This window comes from Saccoglossus kowalevskii, chromosome 1, assembly GCF_978046115.1.
Source record: "Saccoglossus kowalevskii chromosome 1, keSacKowa6.1, whole genome shotgun sequence".
NCBI classification, from domain to species: domain Eukaryota; kingdom Metazoa; phylum Hemichordata; class Enteropneusta; family Harrimaniidae; genus Saccoglossus; species Saccoglossus kowalevskii.
Window position 1 is genome coordinate 12,321,340 of NC_140641.1, and position 26,710 is coordinate 12,348,049.

The 26,710-nt window shown below is 35.7% G+C and overlaps 1 protein-coding gene and 1 long non-coding RNA gene across 2 annotated transcripts in view; one reads left to right on the plus strand and one right to left on the minus strand.

Annotated features, from left to right (window-relative positions):
- LOC100368356 (maltase-glucoamylase-like) overlaps positions 1 to 18,282 on the minus strand; it is a 43,115-nt gene extending 24,833 nt beyond the window's left edge. The window contains exons 1-27 of the mRNA XM_085496468.1: positions 17,863 to 18,282; positions 16,426 to 16,571; positions 15,501 to 15,666; positions 15,299 to 15,395; positions 13,619 to 13,734; positions 12,413 to 12,538; positions 12,108 to 12,239; positions 10,387 to 10,602; positions 9,767 to 9,880; positions 9,131 to 9,221; positions 8,676 to 8,793; positions 7,926 to 8,062; positions 7,794 to 7,828; positions 7,551 to 7,667; positions 7,222 to 7,370; positions 7,010 to 7,094; positions 6,659 to 6,715; positions 6,411 to 6,541; positions 6,219 to 6,313; positions 5,871 to 5,920; positions 5,607 to 5,762; positions 5,432 to 5,490; positions 4,687 to 4,775; positions 2,484 to 2,803; positions 1,911 to 2,056; positions 517 to 689; positions 1 to 93 (exon numbers count right to left, since the gene is read on the minus strand). Of these exons, the coding sequence (XP_085352594.1) occupies positions 1 to 93; positions 517 to 689; positions 1,911 to 2,056; positions 2,484 to 2,803; positions 4,687 to 4,775; positions 5,432 to 5,490; positions 5,607 to 5,762; positions 5,871 to 5,920; positions 6,219 to 6,313; positions 6,411 to 6,541; positions 6,659 to 6,715; positions 7,010 to 7,094; positions 7,222 to 7,370; positions 7,551 to 7,667; positions 7,794 to 7,828; positions 7,926 to 8,062; positions 8,676 to 8,793; positions 9,131 to 9,221; positions 9,767 to 9,880; positions 10,387 to 10,602; positions 12,108 to 12,239; positions 12,413 to 12,538; positions 13,619 to 13,734; positions 15,299 to 15,395; positions 15,501 to 15,666; positions 16,426 to 16,571; positions 17,863 to 18,282 (3,634 nt within the window). The remainder of the gene's footprint in view (positions 94 to 516; positions 690 to 1,910; positions 2,057 to 2,483; positions 2,804 to 4,686; positions 4,776 to 5,431; positions 5,491 to 5,606; positions 5,763 to 5,870; positions 5,921 to 6,218; positions 6,314 to 6,410; positions 6,542 to 6,658; positions 6,716 to 7,009; positions 7,095 to 7,221; positions 7,371 to 7,550; positions 7,668 to 7,793; positions 7,829 to 7,925; positions 8,063 to 8,675; positions 8,794 to 9,130; positions 9,222 to 9,766; positions 9,881 to 10,386; positions 10,603 to 12,107; positions 12,240 to 12,412; positions 12,539 to 13,618; positions 13,735 to 15,298; positions 15,396 to 15,500; positions 15,667 to 16,425; positions 16,572 to 17,862) is intronic.
- Positions 18,283 to 21,821: 3,539 nt separating this feature from the next.
- LOC144341917 (uncharacterized) lies at positions 21,822 to 22,950 on the plus strand. The gene is made up of 2 exons (XR_013418674.2): positions 21,822 to 22,001; positions 22,872 to 22,950. It is a non-coding gene; the product is annotated as an uncharacterized LOC144341917 (long non-coding RNA).
- The last annotated feature ends 3,760 nt before the right edge of the window (positions 22,951 to 26,710 follow it).

Genomic DNA, 26,710 nt, shown 5'->3' on the forward strand with positions numbered 1-26,710 from the left:
CCATTGCGTTTGAGTTAAGTAAAAGTACTCCATGTGCATTTCCGTCGTCCTCGATACACATATGTAGAGCGTGAGCTCCGTAAAGATTCCATTCTTCCTACAAAAAACAAACATATCAAGGATTTATAAGATAATGTTATGTAACTTTCATAATTATGTTGTACGGTGATACGCAATGAAGTTCTCGCGAGAATCAAACTCAGGCGTTTTGCGAGCGTTCGGAAGGCCAGATCCTAATCAAGTGTATTTCTTAGCAATGGCGTCACGAAACGCAGTGGATAGTTGTGGAGATGTGCGGTTACGTAAACAGAAATGAATGAGGTTATCGCTGCTTTGCGAATAAGCAAGGACACGTCCTGAGATCAACACTCGAACGAATCGATTTCTCGACTCACTAATTTGCGATGCTACTAAAATACAATGAGAAAAGTTAGAGAAATGCTTGACAAAATCGGGCATGCGTTAGTTGAAATAGGAATCACAAACACCAAAAGACTATCGTCTCTATCAATATACTCACCACCGGTTCAATGTCACGTGTAAAAATAGCCCATGTTTTCCAGTCTAAATTATGCCGATACTGACGGTGATTGTGTTCACCAAAACCGTACACGTTACTGGATGGGAATTTCGTTGACATCTGGATAAACTGGTTGGTGTACGTGAAACCGCCAACTGATGTGTCAAAACTGAAAAGTGAATTTGACGAACTTTACATTGTTTTAGATGTACGATATCGGTGAATATAATTCGCCTTATCGTTTTTAGACATCAAGTGGGACTGGGTAGACTTTGCCTTTTTATGATAACCTGTTGTTTATTTAAATGATTATATCATGTTTAGATTATGTTAATAATTGTTCTCTAGCAAGTTTCAGCGGAAGACAAAGCTTCAAAAAGTCTTGATTTAAACAATATTTTGTTAAACGCAATTAAAAAAACATATTCTAATTAGATATTGGATTTCGTTAGTATTTAGTACTTAATTTTAAGTTAATCTATTCTATTGTTTCTATTGATGTTATCCTGTATGTTTAAAAATGTGCATCAAATTATGTGATTATGTGATGTTTTAAATTAATTTGCAATCTAACTTTATGATTATTACTTTCTCAGAATCCTTCATCTTTTCTGAGCACGCTAATAATTATTACTTTATCACCATACATCATCACTTCCGAACAATACACATCTGTTCATCATTTCAATATAAACTATCAATTCTACACCAGCTACTTCATCACTATACTCCTCTAGTTCCGGACCATGTTCTTCGTCAATTCATCACCTACACTCTATCATTGATATGTATACTACATCAATTCCTCGTGTACATGCCTTTCGAACTATAAACTTCACCAAATTCTTCACTTGCACTCCATTAATTCCTCACGTACACTCCATCAATTCCTCGCGTACACTCAATCAATTCCTCACGTACACAGTGTCACTCCATCAATTCCTCACGTACACTCCATCAATTCCTCACGTACATTCCATCAATTCCTCACGTACACTCCATTAATTCCTCACGTACACTCCATTAATTCCTCACGTACACTCCATCAATTCCTCACGTACACTCCATCAATTCCTCACGTACACTCCATCAATTCCTCTTGTACACTCCATCAATTTCTCACATACACTCCATCAATTACTCACGTACACTCCATCAATTACTCACGTACACTCCATCAATTCCTCACGTACACTCCATCAATTCCTCACGTACACTCCATCAATTCCTCACGTACACTCCATCAATTACTCACGTACACACCATCAATTACTCACGTACACTCCATCAATTCCTCACGTACACTCCATCAATTACCCACGTACACTCCATCAATTCCTCACGAAAACTACATAATTTGTTCATTAATTAATATTAACGGTTGTCTCACATAATGGTTCCTGTATCAATCCTCTGGATCTGAAGACTGAACGGAGAATCGATATATTCAACAGCATATAGAGGGCTCTCGGCCTTTGTCGTCACTTCCGGTAGCTGCAGTGGTACTTCATACCGATTTGCATTCTCATCATAAATCTATGAATGGAACAACGTTCGACAGAGTTTGATTTCCTGCGTTTGAACCCAGTTGTTATGATTTGTTTTGTAATTAATCAGGTAATTATTACATTTTAAAAATACATATATTTGAACATTTGAAACCCGGCGGAATGAAAATACTGCATAATTGAAGATTCTTCAAAGCGGGGGAGTCGTCACCTACGCATGTGTCAGGTTACCATAGTGTGTCATTGTTTACAAACAAGCGTCTACCTATGAGCCTTTGCGTTCTTAGCGTGTGTTGTTATCATCGCTTGGGACTCAATTCCCGCGCGTGCGCAGGTGACGAACCTCCCGCTTTAAAATTCATGAACAAAAGCACTAATCGCAGACACACCAAGACATTTTAAATTAAGATGACACACTGAAAAATACACACCACGCATACTGCATATATACTTACCTTGATTCGCAGTCTGGTGTCTGTTTGATGTTCGATGTCAACTCGTAACTTTTCGATGGTCGTACTCACGTCATCAGAATAACGTTTAGGGATGTCATCAATCCACAGCACCTCCATAGTTTTGCCTAGCGTGGTCTCTAACGGCTCTCCCGTGATTTCATACCCGTACACAGATGGGTAATAACACCACGGAGCGTTCTCGTCGCTTTGTGGCTGTGCCCAGATGCATCCCCGCGATTCACATTTGATTTGATTCGCATTGGGTTCAGGATAACAGTCGAACCGATCGGTGTCTACCGGTGTCACGTGAACGTCTTCCGCTGGTTTGAGCAAATAAATGAGTAATATAGCAGCAATTATTATAAAAGCACCTATCAGTGAGCCGAACACTATTGCTCGAACCAAGTTGACTCTACTGCCCATTTTTAATAAATGACATTATCGTTGTTGCAATGGAACACACAGTGAACTTTGAACAAAGTTAACTCATGGATCCCAATATTGATTGATAACTATTGTATCTATTGTTTAATAATGTGATTGTAAGAAAAGATAGTGTTATATAAATATGATTGTATTAATATCAGTAACAGGCCCTTCTATTTAGTATTTTGGGGGCGTAGCGCCAGACATGGCAGTGGGTTGTTATATATTTATATATTGCACCAGAAGAAAAAAAACGCTTTGAGTTGGGAGCGACTATCGCCAGAATGACAATTAAAAAAACTAACACTAAAAATTCGCCAAGACTATACACCCGTTTTGAATTGTTTAGTACATACATGTTGTATGCTATTGAATCATCCTGTCAGTATCCAAGAATAGTTTACGTTTTTTACAGTGGCGAAGCGTCTTGTGTTCAAATCCCGTGTTGCGTTTCTATATAATGTGCCAGTATTTCATATAAAATTAAATCTAGGAATTGTTAAATTATCCGGTTAATAATATAATATATCTAGGTCAATAATATTGATTTGTTATATGTCCATTTAATATGCGACATAGTATCAAGAATATCAGGTAACCCAAAGCATTACATTTATAATGTTATGGGTCTTTATTTATATATATATACCTGTTTTTTAACAAAATATTGTCGTTCAAATGGTAATAGAAAGTCTCGTTCTATATAGGTTGGAAATACATTTAATGAAAACATGCACTTGGGTTGTGCTGCCAAATATTTTGGCCCACTAAAACAATGAATCAATTTGATATCAATATATCAGTTGATCGAAACACCTGGTATTTCTTGGTTGTATTACTTGACTTCCAGATAACTTTCTTACATTGATTCCATCATTCCACCATGTACCCTAGTGTGTGTGTGTAATATGTTATCAAATTTAGAACGTTTTAACTCCTTATTGAAATAGCTGTTATTTATAAATAGTTGATATTTCTTCTCCAAGTATTGGATGAAAGTAACAATTATTTTCACTGAAAATTGGACAATTTATTTTTTTATCAGGGTTCACCCAGTAATAACAACAAAACACTGTATTTAGTTTATAAGATGGCAAAGCTACCAGATGAAGTGATTGATTTATCAATGAAAAAAGGATTGGATCTCTAGCGTTCAACATCAATAATTTCCCTTTTCACCACAAAACGTGAACTCGTATAGTTTACAATTTTTTTAGACTTAGCTTGTTTTATGTCGGTGAGTTAGTCAGATTCCGCATGGATTGCGATTTTTACGCCTTTAAATATCAAAGATCCTAGAGAAAATGCCACCTTCAAACCTTGAACCATTTGCGTTATAAAAAAAAAACATTGTTGCCATACCCCAGCTTGTGTTGCAATGTGTCAAGCACTGTTACTCCATCTTTGTTGCGGTGCGAGCCTGTGATCAGCACAGCGTATGTTTGGGGTGTGGTCGTAAATGTGGTTCGGCTGGTTTGACTTACAAAATGTGCGAATTTTTAAAACAGTAAATTCGAGAGTCACTGGCCCTAGTATCAATGCCTTTGAATCATAATTCAGTGCACCAGCCACCTGTTAGCCAACTGTTGGACATTACACAGTGTTTTGCGGCCTTTGCTAATATTTTTTTCTAAAACAAGTGGTCAATCACTACACCAGAACATTGTTGCGCTTTTGAGATCCCCTCCCCAATGGTAATCACAGATACTAGCATCTATTGATTGTACCTCCACATTATAGGACATGCAGAACATAGTTCCATGACATCATATCTAACTATGGTTTCTAAACCCTTCATCTCGGCTGAGGCACACATTCAGAAATATAAAGATGTATGCTGGATGTAAAAAGGAGGTAAAAGCTATCCTAAAATTACCAAACATGTTGTGATAATTGATGAAGATAAAGTCTGGAATATGAATTCATATCCTAATTCTCAACTATATTTGTTGCCTGTTTTTCTTAATATGCAAAATAGTTTTGACAGTTATCAGCAACCATAAGCGAACGCGTCATATGACCATAGTTTAGTTACTAGTAATTGTATGTGACAAGGTCAACTTGACTTTGGATCTCATCTTGTATATGTGGGGTTTGTGGGGATTGATTTTCATAAAGTTCTATTTTCGCTTGTGAGTGGTACACGTGATGGCAGCAAAGTGAATTGTGTAACCAGTTTTAGACTTTTTTTTAGACTTTCTTTGTACTTTCAAAATGATTAAGTCAGTTCGCCTATTTCAATATTTTTCGTTTTCTCACAGGTCAAAGTCTATGAATATTAGAAACTGATATTGCACATGTATCACAACCGTCTTTAAAGTTGTATGACGCACACTAAAAATAACAATACAGTACACATTAATTTGTATATGAATCAAGTAAATATATTTGCTCCATTTTGTATTGTTGAATTCATTATGTATATATAAAATGATTATATATATTCAATGTACTTCAATCGGCGTAACAGGAAAATATGTTTGTAGATTTCAGTACCATGTGTACGAAATACTTATTGATACCATGTTATATTGTGATCTATTGTTATATCCACCATTCCCATCTCTGTAACGCTTAGAACCTGGAACGTAACAAAAATATATATCAGCACAGTTTGGATGCTGTAATTACAAATCATATCTCGTATTTGTGTATTTTGTAACGAATGAGTGTCACTGAATTATGAATTGACTTTACCTTTAAACCAGAATCATACTCGAAATACACTGGTTCACCATCGGCTAAAACCTCAGCTGGTTGTTCTTGGAGACCAAACACCCTAAGTGTATCCCACGCCAGCTCAGTGAGTCCGGTTATATAATCAGCCTTTTGCACTCGTATTTTGACATCGTTCTGAAAAAAAGGGTGTCGAAATTGTATAATTGATCATTTGGAGTTTGGTTACAATTGTTTAATGGACAATGTGGAATGGTTATAAAAAAAATAAAAGAATGCAGTTACCTCGGTAGCCTCGAACGAAATTAGAGTGTAATCACCATTTTCAATAGTTTCTACAAAATAATCACATAAGATAAATTATAATATGTGATTCGTGCTGTTATGTGTGGACATACATGTAATACTGAGATACACGTGTCGAAATCAACTTCATTAGCCTTTTCATTATTTACCCTTATTTGTCCCGGCCAAACTATTGATGCAACACATGTTTATGTATTCTTCACACATTTCCCTTCTTTCTATGAATCGTATACGTGATTGGACTGCAAACTGTTTTGCGATTGCTTGTTTTTGAAATGATTGTGAAAATTAATAAACTAAAGAAATATACTTCAGAATACCATTTACCTCTTGATTCTCCGTCATCCCAAAACATGTTTCCAACAGATTCACTATTGTTGCCACTTCCAAGACCCACAATTAGGCCAAATGAATTCTGTCGGCTGTCATTGAAAAATAAACAAGTTCATCATTTTGACTAACGTAATATTTGCATATTCTCAGTACCAAACTCAAATCAAGAAATACTATTACACTGACCTTGTAGTAGTTGTTGTATTCGGCTCCTGCGTCGGGATGACGTAACCACCTCTCACGTGTAGCGGCATATAGTCCATTGGCGCATCAAGTGTCACTGTGGTGCCGCGAATTTCTTCTGCTATTTCCTCACCCTAAAAGAAAAACCAACTAGTGCAAATGTCTAATTTGTTTGCAATGACTTCTGTAATCGATCACCATTCTGAACATAGTAACAAATGATTATGTAAATTACATCTCTGGATAGTTACCGTGTAATAGTCATACCATCGATCGTCGGGAAAATAAGCATCGACCTCAACGGCATCCTGTAAACGAGATCACAGTGTAAGCAACGTCCTCACAATAATATGCAATACAGGGTATTCTGCATGTTGTTCGTGACGTCAGAAATTTGACTTGCGAATATTTATCTAGTCACTGTAAGCTCGCGTTCATTGCACGCTATTTAGAAGCCATCTTTTTCAGAGATGGTATCTGTGGCATACTGAGGTGCGCGTCTATACTTGTAGTTGAAATGCGCTTTGCCGTAGTGATGAATACTGTGTGTGCATGTTCACCTGTTTGTAATATGAATTGGCCATAGTTCCTTCCTTACCTACCTCTGTCATTACAGGAGTAATCATGAAACACGGTCCCCATAAAAACTGGGTATCCACATCTCGACTTTTTTCATCTGTTGGAAATCTGGTAAAAAAAGGGGAATCGACTTTTAAATAACGTAAGTGAAACACAGCCTGGTAAATATACATTTTGATTGTAATGTATGCGATTTGTTAATGTAAAGTGGAAAAAAAAACAAATGATTACTTACTCATGAGCAAACGGTCGCACCACAGTCGAACCTTTAGTGTAAGCGCCGTAAAACAGGGTATAGAGGAATGGTAACAGTCTGTATCGTTCCATGAGATAAAATCTGATGTTATCAATGACGTCATCACTCCATACAGTTGGATGTTGATGCTACATAGAATGACAAGAGTATTTTGAAATGAGTTAAAAGAAAAGTGGTAGAATGTCGAAGTTACTTGTGTATTACGTATGAATAAGCCTCACATGATAGGATACAATATCCAATATGACATTTCACATACACAACAGGGTTATATTGTGTGCATTCTTAATATTAAATGATATATTTACCGCCCAGCCGTCTGCATTATGGTTCCTGGAATATGGATAGAACGCTCCGAGTTGCTGCCATCGCTGACACATTGACTCGGTGGTGTTGTACCAAAACCCACAAATATCGGCACCGATCTAATGGAATACCAAACAACGATTAATAGTTTGACTTCCCCTCGAGATTATTGCTTCGTATTCATTTTATTTGTATGTAGATTTGCATTTAAGTATGAAAAACAACAGTTTATGTTGAATACTTACGTAAGGAAAGCCGAACAATGCATACTCCAACATTCCTATTGTAAAAACAAACAACCATTATACAGAGAGGTTGACAAGAACAAAAAAAGAACTCAATTGAGTATCTTTGTTAGAAGAAGTTACATCATTTACCTACAACGGACCACGGTATTTGTCGCCATTGGCTTTGGTTATCGCCCAGCCAGTGTCCGGCAAAGTGACCAGTTCCCGCAAACTGGGATCGAGTTAACACCATGCTGCGTTTATCGGGGAAGATTGTCTTCAATGTTCTGACAAAAAACAGCAATGAGAATGGACTATTGTTTAAAATCAACCAATCAATCAGATACATTTAATTGAGCACCCCCTTTGCCGAATGTAAACATACCACGAGATAATGTTCAATGCGAGCCTCAAGGGGTTATTACAATCTGATTGTAGTATTATATCAGTATTATTTCCACGTATTTGTAGTAATGAATACTGCACTAAAACTCGTTACAGATCATGATGGAAACAAAATTAAACTACGAAGTCACGTTCTAGACGCATCCAGAGTAAAATAAAATTAGCTATGAAACAAGTATTTTATCTTATGGGACCACTAAGTAAATTCCAACATGCTGTATTCGAAATTAATAAATAAATGTTTATTTTCAAATTGTATTTCTTTAAGTCTGAATTGATAGATTTGATGCTATCATGATGCTGACCCTATTTTTTTAAAATAGCAAACGACAGTAAAATATACTGGTTTGCTGAATAATTCAGTGAAGGATCCTTTATTAAACTGTCTAGTATATATAATTACCGTAGTTTTCAGCACAAACCACAATTCAAGAAATTGTCGACAGTTAGTGATTTTAGTATTTAGTATTAATTTTTGCTAAAAATGTTACTTACTCGTGTGTTACGACTGACATGCTATGTCCATATAAACTATGCAGGTCGTACTGTATGCCCAAATGCTGAACGGAATCCATACATATTGTCTTATCATACATCAAACCACCGAGAATTTCTACAGAATTAATTTTTAAAAAATATCGAAGATAAATGCTAAGTATACGACAGTTACTAGGTAACATTCACTGTAGTGGACGTTGTTATCACTTGGAACAATTTAGTTAAAATAGTTACTAGTATACTAATCCTATGTGTATCGTGCAACTGCTACGATAATGAAAGTATAGTCGAACACACAAATTGGTACATGTTTTAACAATGTCATTTATAGCTCTAAATAGACCGATTAATATTACACAGTTTAACCCAAAATATGATATAGTATTACAGCTTCGTAATTAGTCTTCATAACTGATAACCAGCTAACAACAACATCAGGCAATACAACTTACTTGGTAGATATGGCGGGAAATTGAGCGAGTTGTCATTACATGGAGGGTCTGATGTGGAACCTTGGACAAAATTCGAGGGCTCGTTCATATCCTATACGCGAATAGACAAATATGGTTTAGTTATGAACATATTAGAAACTGGAATATAAAATTTCCAACAAGGTTGCTAAGTTAATAATTGTGTTCTGACAATTCGTCATCACGGGTGAGTGCGCCCTCGCCGACTGATTCAGTATATGAAATTGATACGTAGGCAATAGGATAAATTGTAATTACTCAATGACCTTGGATTGGACGTTTCAACGTAATATATAGCTGTAATATTTCATCCATGCAATTGTGTTGCTATGGCAGATAAACAACCGTTAAATTAAAACACGACGATAAACAAATATGCTGACAGAATATCCAAAAATATCTCAAAAATTATAGCTACACACAAGAGCCCCGTTCTTGAATGGCCACGCTTCGTCCACGTTGCCGTGGTACCGAAGCCTGGGGTCACGGTCAGAGATTGGCATTAGTAAAGTGGCATATCAGTGATCTACACAACTTTACTGGCACACTGAACTGCAAGTATTCTCCATACACGTGACTATGTGTCTTGTTTATTAACACAAGTATATGCATACTCACGATCCATAGTGCATCGTAAGGAACTTCATTGTAGAATTGCACGCTGTGATTTGTCCACCATTTCGCACACTCAGGGTTGGTAAAATCGGGATAGTATGAGTAACCAGGCCATACCTAGATATAAATACGATACAAAAAACAAGTTAGTATATAGTACTGATTGTATAATAATATATTCAAATTTTACATTTGCTATTATGATCGCAGAGCACCAACGTAATACAGTATTCAAGAAATAACATCGAGGTCAATAATCATTTTACGTTAAATCTGCAAACAAAAAAACATGTAACAAAGCACCATACAAAAGGTATTTCGAAAGTTGACTAGTTTATAAGACACATAAGAAATGTACAAGGAGATGGACATGTGCGTCAATGTGTGATTGGTAGTTGCTCTTGAGATAAGATAAACAATAAATCATTAATAATTAATCGAATTTTTAAACTTGAAGGGGTAGACTTCCAGCTATTTATACGACCAGTAATTGATCAATTTTATTTTTGTCATTAAGTCATTCAGGAAATTTAATTTAACATTTGCCATTCATCTATTCATTCATTCCCTCATCCACCAATGACCGACCAGTTCTGCAGTAACAATATACACTGTATCTTTACCTCTCCCTCTATTGGAGTAACGGCATCAGATTCATTGATCCAAATATTCATCACATTGCCAGATTCATACGGAGCATATTGCACGTCGTCTTCGTTATGAATTCCATGATCCTGCAAACAGGAAAAATAACTTAATGCATCCCATGTTTCGTTTAATAATAAAACCATACCCCAAGTGCAAAAAATAAAAAAATAAAAGCAATTCACAATAAATTCCTGAAATTACAACAAAAAGAAGTACAAGCAAATTGCTAACAAAAAAACCACAATGGATTAACACACAGTACGACTGATACTTGATCAAATCAATAAAATAAACAAAAAATGGATTGTATATATAAAGTATATATCGAGGCATTAATAGTAGGTCAAGTGCCCGTCTACATATATCTATATACACGTATCTCATGAAACAGTGCTGTCGAGTTTCAATATTCATGTAATTGTGTCTTAAGGTAGCGAGACTATTATTTATGTTGAAAATTACGATTTTCACATTTATTTATTAATTTATGAAATGCACTATAAACTTTCATGTGATAAAGTCAACGTAACCTAGAATGTCATGTAAGTTGGTTAAAATGTAGATTTTCTGAAGGAAGCAAGGCAGCCTCAGTAGTGTTTTCCAAAATCAACAACACAGGTTTAATCTGTGTGCCTATAAGTTTCAAAGATTAACTCAAGACAAAGCAATGTTAGGACGTGTTATTAGTAGCTATCTGACACACAATGAGTGTTTCCAAACATTTGAGTGGTTTGTCTCCGCCCCTGTTTATTTCACAGATTAGTCATTTGCATATGAATGTGTCAGACACAAGGTCACACAGCCACTGAAAAAAAATAATTGATTTTGGTGATTTTATCGAATTATAGCTATCCCATTCCTTCATTTTTTTGGTTTCCAATAGTCTTACACATTTGGATGTCCCTACACATGTTAAAACAGACCTTGATGGGAAAACAAATCGCTTGTGCAATTAAACAAGCTTGAAAATCTTTGCTGTGACTTCATGGATGTTTTCTAGGAGTTTATGTTTTTCAAAATACAAGGTCTTTAACAAAAAATAACGTATACTTATTATCGTCGGATTAACACCAAATTTTCACAGCTTTAAGCTGACAATGAGAGGAACTTGAAAGTGTCCAGACAAATTATTTCATGGGTTATTTACCAATGTGTTGTGGTTTAAGTTGGGGGCAATGAGACTAAAACTGAAATTAAAATTCAGGACACTACTTTTCAAAATGCGTTGCTTGAATAAAACTGACCAGACACATTCAATTTACCAAACTATTGAACAACTAGGAAAAGTGAAAAAAAAACTTCTTATCACCAGCATAAATGTGTAATTATTTTTTTTACAAAAAAAGTAATTTTTCACTTTTGATTAAGTAACGCATCGTAGAATGCAGATACTGGCATGGCAAACACACCTTTGGAAAGCTTGAAATCTGGCAATTCCAAAAATACATACTTTCCTGGGTCTATTTGTAGTAATTTGGTCACAATTAGAAGATGAAAACAAGTATGCAAATAATAGTCCTGCTACCTTAATTACTCTATTACCGTATCCATCTGATCTACATATACTTTGTATTGAGCACTTTTGTTTTGGGATAATCGACTATATATATAGGTATATGAAATTAAATCTGTCGTTTGTTTGTTTCCGGGAATGATCTTATTCAAAGTTGTTTTACTGCGATGTTATGTACTGTACCAGAATAATGATTCCACGCTGACCATAAGCATGCAGTTCATCGAAGAATTCTCCCAACCCCGCCCACTTTTCCTGGTCTATAGTGAAATCACGATAACCGCTCATATAGTCAATATCAGCGTATTGGACATCCTAGAACAAAACCATAACATGGAAGAACGTGTCACATATATTTAATAATATATTCCATCTACTCTTCTTGATATGTTGATGTTATCCCATTTCCGATTATTAATTACGAGTTAAAAACATATATTATTAGACATAGTTATTTGTTTGTAGTTGTTTATGAGAATGGGTCACACCTGAGGAATATTGTGGTCTCTCATATCTTCTACTATATTTTTCACTTGGTCCAAATCTTCGTAACCCCATTTACAGAGCTGAAACCCTAGAGCCCAATATGGCGGCATCATCGGCGTGCCTGTAAACTGTGGGATAAAAAACATTTTATACAAAACCAACATAAAAAAAATGCTTCTAATCTTATAATAACAATCTTGAATACGTAACATTAAATGAAAGTTGCAATATGGATAACGGTAGGTATTATGTAGTTATGCTGTATAATAAACAAAGATGACGAAGAAAATCAAATTAAAGATGATACTATATAACTCGGGTGTGATGGGCGATACATATCTCAATACGAAATCTCGCGAATTGCAAAATAGTCAGACAATCTCAAACAAGTTTGTTTCAATTGAAGAAGGAAGTTATACCAATAAACCACGTGATCTCAAATTATGCTTGGATTGTAGACAGAATATCGCAAATTAAATTTCATTGATTGTTTGTATGTGCGAATAACTACATATCTAAAACTAGAGACGGCTTTGAGGATGGGATTACCCTTGTTTATTATTTAGTGTCGTGTTCAGATAAATCTTTGTTAGCTGAATTTGGAATTTGTTAATCTAATTCTCAGATTATATAGAAAAAAAAAGTTGATTCTTGCTTGTTTTTGTAATATTGAGTTGTCACTGTAAATAAACGGACTTACTAAATCTTACGGTAACACTATGCAAATGGTAAAACTGTCGAAGATCTAGTGTTTTTGCTGTTGATCCGTGCATATATGACAACGTGGCATGCCCTTCCTCTATACAAACTATTATATGGTATACAAACAAATAGCTAATGTATGTGACATTTTGAATAAAAAGTACGTATAAGTAATTTGGGTATATGCATGGAGGTAATTCCCTCCATGGTATATGTAAGTAGTGTGTATTTCACTCCTTTCTCAAATGAAAATTCTTGTCACAATCCAAGGTAAATATCAACGTCCGTGTAATAGTGAACACATTGTAAAATTCTTTATTTTAGCTGCAACTAATTTTCGGTGAAAAGACATTTTGTATGAATTATATTTTCACCGATTTGTGATATATTGAATGTAAAATATAGGAATATGTGAAAATAAGGCATTTGACAGTGCACAATATTGTCCGTTCATCCATTACATTAAAACAATACTACATTATATTGTACATCGGACAGTTATTTACCTCGAGTGTGTATTGTTTCACTATGTCTTCTGGTGATGGTCCAAGAAAAATATAGAAGTCTAAAATCCCGCCAATTGTACGATACGTTAAAGCCGGTGCTGGTTGCAAAACAATGTCTGAAACACATTTACAACATCAAAATGTCATCTTCAAGTTAAATTTTCAAAGTGAATTTTCTGGCAAGCGCTCGTTTGAGGAAAAGGAAACAAAGCGAAACAACAGCGTCCAGGCAAATAATGATATATCTAATACTTTGTGATAGTTTTTTTTAAGGTAGCAAGACTATTATTTGTGTTGAAAATTACGATTTTCACATTTATTTATTAATTGATGAAATGCACTATAAACTTTCATGTGATAAAGTCAACATAACATAGAATGTCATGTAAGTTGGTTAAAATGTAGATTTTCTGAAGGGAAGCAAGGCATCCTCAGTAGTGTTTTCCAAAATCAACAACACAGGTTTAATCTGTGTGCCTATAAGTTTCAAAGATAAACTCAAGACAAAGCAATGTTAGGATGTGTTATCAGTAGCTATCTGACACACAATTAGTGTTTCCAAACATTTGAGTGGTTTGTCTCCGCCCCTATTTGTTTCACAGATTAGTCATTTGCATATGAATGTGTCAGACACAAGGTCACACAGCCACTGAAAAAAATCATTGATTTTGGTGTTTTCACATGCCGAATTTATCCAATTATAGCTATCCCATTACTTTATTTTTTTGGTTTCCAATAGCCTTACACATTTGGATGTCCCTACACATGTTAAAACAAACTTTGATGGGAAAACAAATTGATTGTGCCGATAAACAAGCTTGAAAATCTTTGCTGTTACTTCATGGACGTTTTCTAGGAGTTTATGTTTTTCAAAATACAAGGTCTTTAACAAAAAATAACGTATACTTATTATCGTCGGATTAACACCAAATTTTCACAGCTTTAAGGTGACAGTGAGAGGAACTTGAATGTGTCCAGACAAACTATTTCATGGATTATTTACCAATGTGTTGTGGTTTGAGTTGGAGGCAATGCGACTAAAACAGTAATTGAAATTCAACACACTATTTTTTAAAACGCGTTGCTTAAATAAAACTGACCAGACACATTCAATTTACCAGACTATTGAACAACTAGGAAAAATGAAAAAAATACTTCTTATCGCCAGCATAAATGCGGAATTATTTTGTTTACAGAAAAAGTAATTTTTCACCTTTGGCTGAGTAACGCGTCGTAGAATGCAGATACGGGCATGCAAAATACACTTGTGAAAAGCTTGAAGTCTGGCGATTCTAAAAATATATACTTTCCCGGGTCTATTTGTAGTCATTTAGTCACAATTAGAAGATGAAAACAAGTATGCAAATAATAGTCCCGCTACCTTAAGGCTTATATTCTCCATTCTATCGCGTCAATCAAATAATGTTCACTATTGATTTAGAATTTGCAAAACGGTCATCAAGTCGTGCGTGTTGTGTGCTTATTGATATCGAGTCCGATGTTACAGATTCTCACAATCATTATGTTAAGCGGTCACATTTCCACTACCCCGTCGTATTGGCGTGTAACTGGTCGATATCTACACAAATGAAATCGTAACATGTACGAATGGAGGTTACTTTTGTTATAGGGTAAAACTAAAAAAATCTACGGTATATTAAATGCAAAGGTGTGCCTTACCCATTGCATTTGAGTTGAGAAAGAGAATACCGTGAGCGTTGCCGTCGTCTTCGATGCACATATGGAGTGGCTGGGCGCCGTAAAGATTCCATTCATCCTTCAAATGGAAATATAGATACGGTCTGTATATAGTACAATGATGAAAACATGGCAACATTGACAATGACACGAAGAAACGTATAAAACACATGGAACTTACCACTGGCGCGACATCGCGTGTAAAGATAGCCCATGTTTTCCAGTCTAAATTATGACGATACTGACGGTGATTGTGTTCACCAAAACCGTACACGTTACTGGATGGGAATTTCGTAGACATCTGGATAAACTGGTTGGTGTACGTGAAACCGCCAACTGATGTGTCGAATCTGAAAAGTCAAGTTATCATTTAAACACGTGCTGAAATTTAGTCATAATAAACTAAATGAGAGAGAACGTTGTCGAATTTGCATGTGAAATGGAAAAAGTTGTTAACTACGAATGATTTAATCAGTCGGATCTCTAACAAAATGCATTTGTAAATATATACATTGTTCCGAGGCAAATGTTCAAATAATAGCGGTCACAAGGATAAGCTATCCCCAACTCCCATTTAAATGAATATAACAACCCACTCTGTTTTCTGGGGTCTACAAGCCTTCAAATGCGCATACAAGCGGACGGGCGGTGTATTTTTGAACAATGAAAATTCGATCATCTTTATAAACTATTCCTTTATTGCCCATTGCAATGTGATAGTAATAACTGACGGGATATTAAAGACATATTTGCGTTAAAGGGCGGTAGTCGTCGCACCACGCCTGCGCGAGATATATGGGTCTTGTATAAACAAAGATGGCGACTTTGGCAGTTGTCCGGATCAACGAGTATAAACTGAGACGTTACTAGTATTATGCTTTAATTAGGTGTTTTAGGTGATTGGAGGGTATCGAAGGAGTCACCAGCTGTAATTAGTGCAAGTCGCGCCCAGGTCAAACCCCATACTTGTAATTTCCATTAGAAGAGCGCATTGAATCGTGGGGAAATCAATGTTTATTAACACAAATGTCGCACATGCGCGGTGCGACGACTACGGCCCTTTAAAGATTTTTCAAATCGCGTTAATATAAAATATTGACAATTCTTACATAACGGTTCCCGTGTCAATCCTCGTGATCTGCAGACTGAATGGATAATCTGTATATTTGACGTCATAGAGTGGATTTTTAGCTTTCTCCGTCACTTTCGGTAGCTGCAATGGTACTTCAAATCGATCCGTAGTCTCGTCATATATCTGGTTTCAAAAGCAAAAAAAAAAAAACGTTTACTCTTTTAAACAATTAGTTTATGCGTGTCATTGTAATTACGACAAAACCGTGTATCACTTAATATATCCAGTATCTTCCAGTCAGATTGCGGATGCCTTTATCAAATACATCTGTTTTACTCTAATTACATTTAAAACAAGAGTTTCGTTCAAAGTTTTAGTTTAACGACCATAAAAATGTCTACGGGTTTGTCAAAAATGTTTCAAAACTGATAACAATCACGCCAATGTTTATCTAAGCATACTTCAATGCAAAACGAACGCTGCCAGTAAAACGAGTGTAAATTGTAGTTAACTTATCAGTTTATATAGACCAACGCCCCTCTTCAAAAAGTCGTCCATGCAGGTGTCATTAACCTATCAATAATTGACACATAAAAACAACTCTGACATGTGGAAACCCCTTTTGATAAAATAAAGCGTTGATGAACAGTTCAGAGGTTGGAATTGTGAAGGAAACAATTACTCCCACTAAACAGCGGGTACACACGTGTTTTGTAAGGACACCTTGCGCTGTCATAAATGGGCACAAATAAGGCGGAGGCAACACCATTCGCATATGGCGTTGTAAGTGCATTGGTGTTCTAAATATAACTGTATTTAAGTTTATCTCATTTTAAAGTCGGCATGTTCGCAATGTGTGTGAAATGTTAAGGCAGTTTATATTGTTATTTACCTGTATACGTTGTTAATCTCGAAATATGCCGATTGATTCCAACATAGAGCTAAAAGGAGATTAGCTCCATGTTCCAAAAAGTTTATATATTATATATGTATAATATTACTACATTTTCCAGGACCTAGAATTGTTAATTACTAGTATTATTGTTCGATAGAAAAAGTACACAAAAGACGTTAATATATATGGTCAACCGAAACATTGCCTATCTACGAGTCAGTCGGGTCCTTATCTGTTCAATTACCCGCTGACGTAACTTTTTTTAGTTAGACCACGGTATTAAGTGTCCGTTTAAATATACAGCAACATGAACATATTCACATGAAGCTCATATTATATTCTTAGATACACATATACTAAATAAATACTGACCGCCCAATCATGCGGTGAGCGTCCAGTGTTTAGTAATAACACGTTGTGTCACCATTCACCGTTTTTTTTTTAAACAGTAGCCATTTAGCAATTAGGCCCATAATGATTATGTCTAAAAATGTATAGAAAATTATGAAAAATACACCAAATGTGTAAAATATTCTACCAACATTATGACGTTTGATGAATTAATGAGTTTACACATGCCTTGATACGCAATCTGGAGTCAGTTTGGTGTTCAATGTCTACTTGTAGTTTCTCTACGGTATTGCTGACACCATACGGATATCGTCTGGGAATGTCATCTAACCACTGTAGGTTTAAAGTTATACCAAGTGGTATTGGACTAGGCTCACGTATTACTTCATATCCGTAAATTGTGGGGTAAAAACACCACGGCGCGTTTGCGTCATCCTCTGGTTCACGCCAGCAACAACCCCGTTCCTCACATTTTGTCTGATCAGCGCCGTCTTCGGGGTAGCAGTCGAAACGATTGGCGTCGATTGTGCTGGAAGGACAGACTGACTCTTCATCTTCTGGCAGTGTAAAGTAAACTATTAGTATAACGGCAGCGATAACGACGAGAACAGCGATCGCGCCGCAAATTATTGCCCCCCTTTTTGCCATCGTTTGATTGAATCGCTGATGTTACACGAGTGTGTTTATACCAGCCGTAGGCAGATACGTAACTGACGGTGACCGCCCTTAGTAGTACTGATAGTATACTGATAGTGCTACTAAGGGCAGTCACGGCAAATAGTGGCTGCGCTGCACCAATGCAAATATGATATCAATAAAATATTCGTCAGGCCATTCACTCTGCGCACGTTGCGTCGATGCCTAAGTCGTATACGCCGCCTCCGAAAGAAACTAAGATTTTAAAAGCCCATCCAACCAAGTAAACACCAAACCTCGGAATTATTATAATGCTGGAATTTCTAATAAAATTGTGTAACGATTGTATTTGAGACACCTATCATGCGTACATGGATAGAGCATGTATCACCTGACCTTTGACACCATCATATTTATTATTGTATTGAACAGATAACAACAAAGAACTCCGAACGCCGATGCCAACCTGTATGGCTCCTGCAGTTAGAAATATGGTTGCTTTTCACTAGATTTGTTATCGCTTTAAAAGTTTTAAACTTCATACACCTACTCTGAGTAAAGTTCCATTTGTCACGTATTGTAATTAAAACATTTTCAATGCCACACATTCCTAAAATATCACGTGACTTTGGTGGAAGAGGTTTATTTCATCATTCAGTTTAACCATTAACAGACGACACCTAGCAACAAAGGCATGGCGGTAAGCAGCATGGACTACTTAAAGTGTAACTGAATTGGGACAATTGACTTTTTTTGTGTGCAAATTTTATTTATAAAAACATTATGAAAAAAAATCAAGTGAAAAATGTACATAAATTAAGTAAACGATCAATAATAATGTTCTGGATAAGGACACGCCCACGTTCAGTTTCTTGGTCGACTCAGAGCGAGGCTCCAACTAGAGTACCTAATTAGCATACAAGGGTACTTTGTGACGTCACGGGGGGAACTTGTCATCGTCTCACAATGGCCGCTATACGTATGCAGTGCTCGGAAAGCGACACGGAATATCATTGACTGTTTACCCAATTTATATACCCTTTTCACTTGATTTTTTTTTCATAATGTTGTTTATAAATAAATTTTGCACACAAAAAAAGTCAATTGTCCCAATTCAGTTACACTTTAACCTTATTTCATTAAGTGGCTTTCGCGGTAAGTGGGTTTCGTATTGGGTGGGTCTCGCCGGCAGTAGGGCTTTGTCGCAATAACTGGTCCTTTCATAGTTGTTGAGAATTAAAGTTTTATGTTTCTATAACAACTTGCGCTATTCTGGGAATACCATCCTTAGAAGCTATTTATTTGCCCTTATGATTTGTGCAGTTGCTCTGGCAGGAGTTCCAAAATAAGACCCATGCTCTGATAATGCCCACAGTTTCAAAAACCAAGAAACATTATCATTATGATCTTATTGGTATTGCAAAGGATATTGAATGTTGTTTATTAAAATTAATAATCCCAATAACCATTTTTCAATATAGATAAATTGTAGTACGTAACAAATGTATAAGTCAGTCTCAACAATGAAATAAAGAAATATATAAATATGAATATATATATATATATATATATATATATATATATATATATATATATATATATATATATATATATATATATATATATATATATATATATATATATATATATATATATATATATATTTACATTATTACTAATGCATTGAAATACAACTAATTAAAGGGATAGTCAACTTCTTGTGAATTTGATTACCTAACGTTTTTAGGTTCATGTGCTACAAACTACAGAGCACGTACCTTAGACTGGCAAAGTCGGGACTTCATTTTTGTTTTACATAAAAAAAATAATTGTCAATTTGGCCTTTTTAGCGTGATCGCAAAAACTAGCGTGGCCGCGAAAGAAATCCCATCTGGATGCATCTGCAGGCGACCCCCTGCGTTGGAGTGAAAACCGGAGCGGAATGTTTACCAGCACTGACAACGAATCAGAGTGCAATTGTATACATCATATCTTATCTATGTTAATGTACGTGACCTTTCACTTCTGAGTCCCGGCGATTTTGAGAGACTACTTTATATACGTTGGACATTTATATCGACTTGTTTTCGGTAAACATGGATGAAAGTATTGCCTTCGCACTTAGAAAGTTAAAGTATCCATCTCTGCGATGGAATCGGATCAACCTTTAAAGGGGGTTCATATTTACTTTCACACACCCACTCATAAATAATCAATGACATCATGAATAATTAATAGCAGTCAAATGCCCAGACATGCGTCCAGTCGGGATTTATTTAGCGGTCAGGTTAGTTTTCGCGATCACGCTAAAAGGACTACAATTTTATTTTCAAATCCCGACTTTGCCAGTCTACACGTACCTAAGCGGTCGTTACCTAAGGCGTTTTCGATGAAGTTTTTACGCAATCTAGAAAGTTAAAGTATCCATCTCTGCGATGGAATCGGATCAACCTTTAAAGGGGGTTCATATTTACTTTCACACACCCACTCATGAATAATCAATGACATCATGAATAATTAATAGCAGTCAAATGCCCAGACATGCGTCCAGTCGGGATTTATTTAGCGGTCAGGTTAGTTTTCGCGATCACGCTAAAAGGACTACAATTTTATTTTCAAATCCCGACTTTGCCAGTCTACACGTACCTAAGCGGTCGTTACCTAAGGCGTTTTCGATGAAGTTTTTACGCAATCTGGGAAGTTCGAATTACTAAATGAAGTACAGGACGACGAAGCTGAAATATCCAAGAACCAATACATACCAAAAATTATATCTCAAAAGTGAATATTCGTGGTGTATTTTAAGTCTAACCGGACCGGAAGTGGGAATTTGTTAGTACTCTAAATATCCAAACATATTTTAGTAATTACCTAATATATATATATATATGTTCTATTTTTTATAGAAGAACCTTCCCAAATAAAAAAAATTCTAAAATTTAAAAATATGAGAGGTAGTCACTAAACCATGTACTTTCACACTCAAGCAAGAGAATAGACATGTTGGTGAACTAGCCTTGCACTGTGAGTGTTTTATTGTTTACACTCCAGTTTTTTTCACAAATAAAAAAAAAATAAAAAAAAGAACTGCAGACCACACTTCTTTATATTTGTTAGTGGGCAAGCCATGTTTCCACATACAAAAATACACATAATATTTCTATTTAATTTATTTTATTTAAAAAAAAAATATTTTAGAAGCATAACAATACAACGACTAGATTTGGTGTCACAGTTTGCTCCCAATTCATACTGGAATATTGCCAGCAATAATTAATAAAGCTTGTTCAGAAAACCATTTATTCCCGACATCATATTCAATGGCTAGTTCTCAGGATCTACAACAGTAAATAAGTAAACAGAAATCATTTTGATGCGTGTTTTTTAGACGACACTGCCATATCGCACAGATATTCAACACCACCATATCGAATTTGGATTTGGACCATACCATTTCAAGCTGCAGGGTGTCTAAACAATGACTCAACAAACAATAAACACATCTTCCACCCACCACACAAATTTTAGCCACAATTGAACAACCAAGAAAGCAGTTAGCCAGCCAAAGCCTCATTAACATAATTTATACAGTATTCTAATTCGAAATTCCAGACCAGTACATTTGTATCACTCTGTTCCCGGCAAATTTCTGCTGTGACTTGTGGTCATATTGAAACCGTGATTTAAGCAAAACCGGCCAACGCAGCTTCCTGATTTTTGCTACACAACAGGTTAGTATCTCATCCTTGCCGAATATGTAATTTTTTAGAGTGGTTTCAATGAAATATTTTCGTAAATTAGAAAATAGGAACCGCTGTGGTAAAATACGCTCACGATTTCGCCCCAACTTTAAAAGTGACACCTACCATAACGCAAGAATTTTGATTTATAACAAATATATGGGGACTAAGCAAAGGGTATAGGCAATTATTCCCTGAAGTTTCAAGTTTTCAAAATTTCTGTAGAATATTTGGCGATTTTCTGAAAACGAGCAATTTCTCCCACTATACCGCGTTGGCGCCATTATATAAATTAGGTCAATTGAGGTCAACTTTAGTCAGGTCAATGTGGGGCCTGAGACGGTGCGGTTAACTTACGTGTTAAGTTTGTTTTTTAGGTGTTATATATATTCATAAGTACACTTTCTATAGCAACTAGTGATTTTATGTAATAAAAATTGACATGCCCCAAAGTAGCAAGCCGTTCTAGTTCAAGTATACATATATGGGGAGGGGCTTCAATATTTATACCTTGGTAACTACAAAATGAATTTCCATAATTTTACAAATAAGTACAAATATTAAAATTCCAGTTGATAAAAAATACAAAGTTTGATATTTAACATCTCATCACCTCACATAAAATTGTTATACTCCCAATATTATATTAAAATGTACATACACATTACATAGAATAGTTAAAAGGGTGGTAATTACCACACAAATTCTACAATATTGGATTTGAAGGAGATTATTGATAAATACCGTAAACTGGTTGCTATGGGCTACAATGATCCTTCCCAATTTCTGTTTTTTTCGTTTCAAATTGTGGAATGTGTTTACAAATTATTTATTCATATTTTTTTTTATTTTATCTTGCAGAATACCAAGTGTGCCACTACTGATGTTGTTTTGTTATATTATAAATTATTGAGGATTACAGAAGTTTATATTACACTCATCTTTTTTGTCTGGAGTTTATTTTTATATAGGGGTGTACTCAATGTATTCACTGGAGAAGTTGCAGAGAAATTAGTCCAGCAAGATTTATTGTCTTGTCGGGAAATAAGCAAACAGGATTTTCTTGCATATGTCAGAGTTCGTATCATGTTTCAGCCAAGTACTGGAGCTCCAGTTCGTAAACGCCATTTGAAAACCTTTTCCGGTAAAGTAAAACAAATAGTCAAGTCAAAAAAAGGAGATAATGACCATAGAATGGTCACTGCCTGCTTAAAAAAACAGATAGCACATTCAAAAAAAAACAGGCGAACCAGTAAAGACACTTGAACAGTTTGTTACTTTTCCCAGGGCAATTTCATTATCTGATGGGTTGCCATATAAAAGTCAAAAGAGCAATACAACAAAAATTCTTAAGACCAGATACAGTGATATTATGAAAGAGAGTTTACCCCCTGAATGGAGAGCAAAGTTTATGATATATGATGGAATGTTTCTAATCAATAAGGCCCCTCTTGCTTCACATCGAACCTTTGCCCATTATGCTGAGTTTTTTGTTCGGAGATGGATTGTTCCCCATTACAATAGGTTTTGTTTTGAAGTCCATTTAATATTTGACGATCCTCAGCATTTGGGTGTCAGTCCTAAGGACATTGAAAGACAAAGACGGGACAAGAATGTTAATACAGACGTGGAAATTGATTTAGTTCAGAGAGAAACCCCAGTGCCCACTAATTGGAGAAAGTTTATTGGTTGCCGTCCCAATAAATGAAAATTAGTGAATTTCCTATCTGAGGAGTGTCTGAAATTGGTGGCCCCATTATTACAAGGCGACCAACGTTTTATAACAGCTGGTGGGTTTGATGGAAATAAAAAGGACAGTTCTATGTGTGTTGATGCTACAGGTATTACAAATGAATGGATTGCTCAAAGTAATCACGAGGAAGCAGATAGTCGGTGTATTTTACATGCATTGAGTTCACAGTATAATCAAGGAGTGATATTTTCACCTGATACAGACACGTATCACGCGTTACTGCCCCTATTGTATAAACACTCACAAAAAGAGATATATGTTCAATTGGATAATGATCCTACCAATCTAAAATATATTAGCATGTCTGAATTAAAATCAGCCCTAAATCTTGATCCTGACTTGCAGCACACACGACTTGACATGATTGGTAAAATCATGCAAACATTATTCATGTGCACAGGATGTGATTTTGTATCATTCTTTGCTGGGTTAGGGAAAGGATCATTTTACAATATATTTTACCAGTATTGTGAATTCATTACAGGTGTGTCCACACATCCAGGTACATTGTCTGATACGTGCCAGGATAAATTAAAAGATGGCCTACTTGCATTTGTTAGACTTGTTGGTAGTGTTTATTTTAAGAAGCATTTAACAGCTTTTGAGGAAAACACACCAGCACAACTGTATCGGAAATTAGAGGATAGCAGCTGTAATGCACTTGCAAATCATCAGAAATGGCTAAACGAAATAAGGGAACGTATGTGGCCGCGAATCCAGTACGAAGATGAGCTCAGTCAGTCGTTTGATGCGCTTGAGCTACACTGGAAAAGATCTTGCTGGGTTTCTCAGCTATGGGCACAAGCTGACCAAACTGTAGTTGATTTTCCAGATTTGCACTTGCATGGATACAAGGTTGGCACTGATGGTAATCTTTGTATTGTGTGGGACAGTGATGAAAACATTAAAAAAATTTCCAATACTGTTGCTCTACTTACAAAGGGATGCCGGTGTAAGAAAGCACCAACCTGTACCAATCGATGTTGTAAGTGCTACAAAATCCATGGATTTTGTGGACCAGCTTGTTTGTGTCTTGGGTGTAACAATCCACATAATACAGGAGCTTGTAATGGTTCCAAGAAACATGGAATTTGTCCAAAAGCAATGGAAACTGATTCTCCACCAGTGATCACGGCTAATGTGCGAAATTCAGACCAAGAACTTGCGGAAACACTTTTAATGGAGGAATTATTGGAAATGGAAAACAACAGAATTGAAGAAATTGATACCTTAGAAGATGACCCCGATTTGACAGAATTAGTAGAGCAACACGTATGGATTGAAGAACAGGATGATCAAGATATCTACCCTGATGATGATGATGATGGTGACATAGCAAAACTAATGAGAATGGTTCATGACTGAATATTTTCTTGCTCATTAACTTTTGCTTTGCTTTGAGATTTCGACCATTTTAACATTAGCATTTTTTATGGAAAACACAATTTTAAGTCAAAGCGCCGCAACTTTGATCTTTTTGGACCAGTTTAACCATTCTCTACTCGCTCTCAATTTGTGTTTAAATTGCTTGCCATTTTGGTATATCATTGCTTATACGTGTATATTTAATGGTACACGTTGCTAAGTTATGTTTGAATACTTAATTCGGTAATTTAGTGAAACCATTACTTCGTTTGTAACAAACATATGCTTAGGCATGCAAGAAGATGAAATTCTTTTTTATAATTTATTCAATTTCATAATGTCCAACATGCAATAAAACATCAATCAAGCACGCCTGTTATATTACGGATCACGTGATCACATTTATGCGCGAATGTGTTATTGTATGCCGGCTTATTTCGTATCATAAAAATGAATTTCAGATATTGGATTTTATTTTAAACTAGCCTTGCTATTGAAAGTATACATGTTTTTTTATATTTCAAGCTGAGAAACATTGAACTTTTTGGCTGTATTTTTCTATATTGTTTTTGCAGAATGTATGATGGAAAGTTCTGTTTTATGGCATCCACACACACACACACACACACACGCACAGTAGGTATCTGCTGTGCGGGGGGGGGGGGGTGTTTACTTCTTTGTTATTCCTGCATTTTTCTTTATATTTATTACCCGATGAACAGTATTTAAATATAAAATTACCATAACACTAATAAATTAGTGTAAACAAAATTATTTCGTTTAAGATCCATAAAATAATCCATGTAATAATGTGTTTGTCTTAGAGATAATGCTTGTACACCCCCACCTTCCAGCATTTTCAATAGCCGTTCTATGTGAGGTCATGACCTAATTCCGCGGAAGTGGTGGCCCTTGCGTTCATCGGCAATGACTTCGTGACGGTTAATTTTGACACGTTGCATAACGCAAGGATTTAAAAATATAGTAAGTACTTATTTCGGTGCATTACGTAGTATGTTACCTTCCCGCAAAGTGTCTTTTTCTCATGTTGATTATTTTTTGAGTAAATCAGCCAGAAGTCTGCCGTGAAATACTATTACTGACGATTGTTCGTTTTGACGTCTCTTATTTCAGAAAATAAACATCAGATTGTCAATAAAATTAGAATTTGGTACATTTCTAAACATACTCCTTGTGTGTGAATGTTTTTTATTTGAGATCACAGTATTTTAAACCTGAATTTTAGCGCTGAAAATACATGTCCCCGTGGAAGTAATATCGCCCATTCAAATGTCAACGGTAGCGTCAATGTTGATTAAAGATATGCAAATGAGGCTATGGCTGGCTAACTGGAAAGCAACAAATATCAGGCTGCATCTTGAAAACAACGAGATACCGCATTACAACCAGTCATTACAAACATGAAATCCTCCACCCCTCCCAGTACACCCTACAACAATAATGGTTCCTATACTCATTTGCATCTATGTACAACAAGCTTAGCCAAGAGATGCACCTGACTCATCAAACTTTTGACCAACCAATCATTCTAAATATTGTGGAGTGAGGGCACTATTTACTA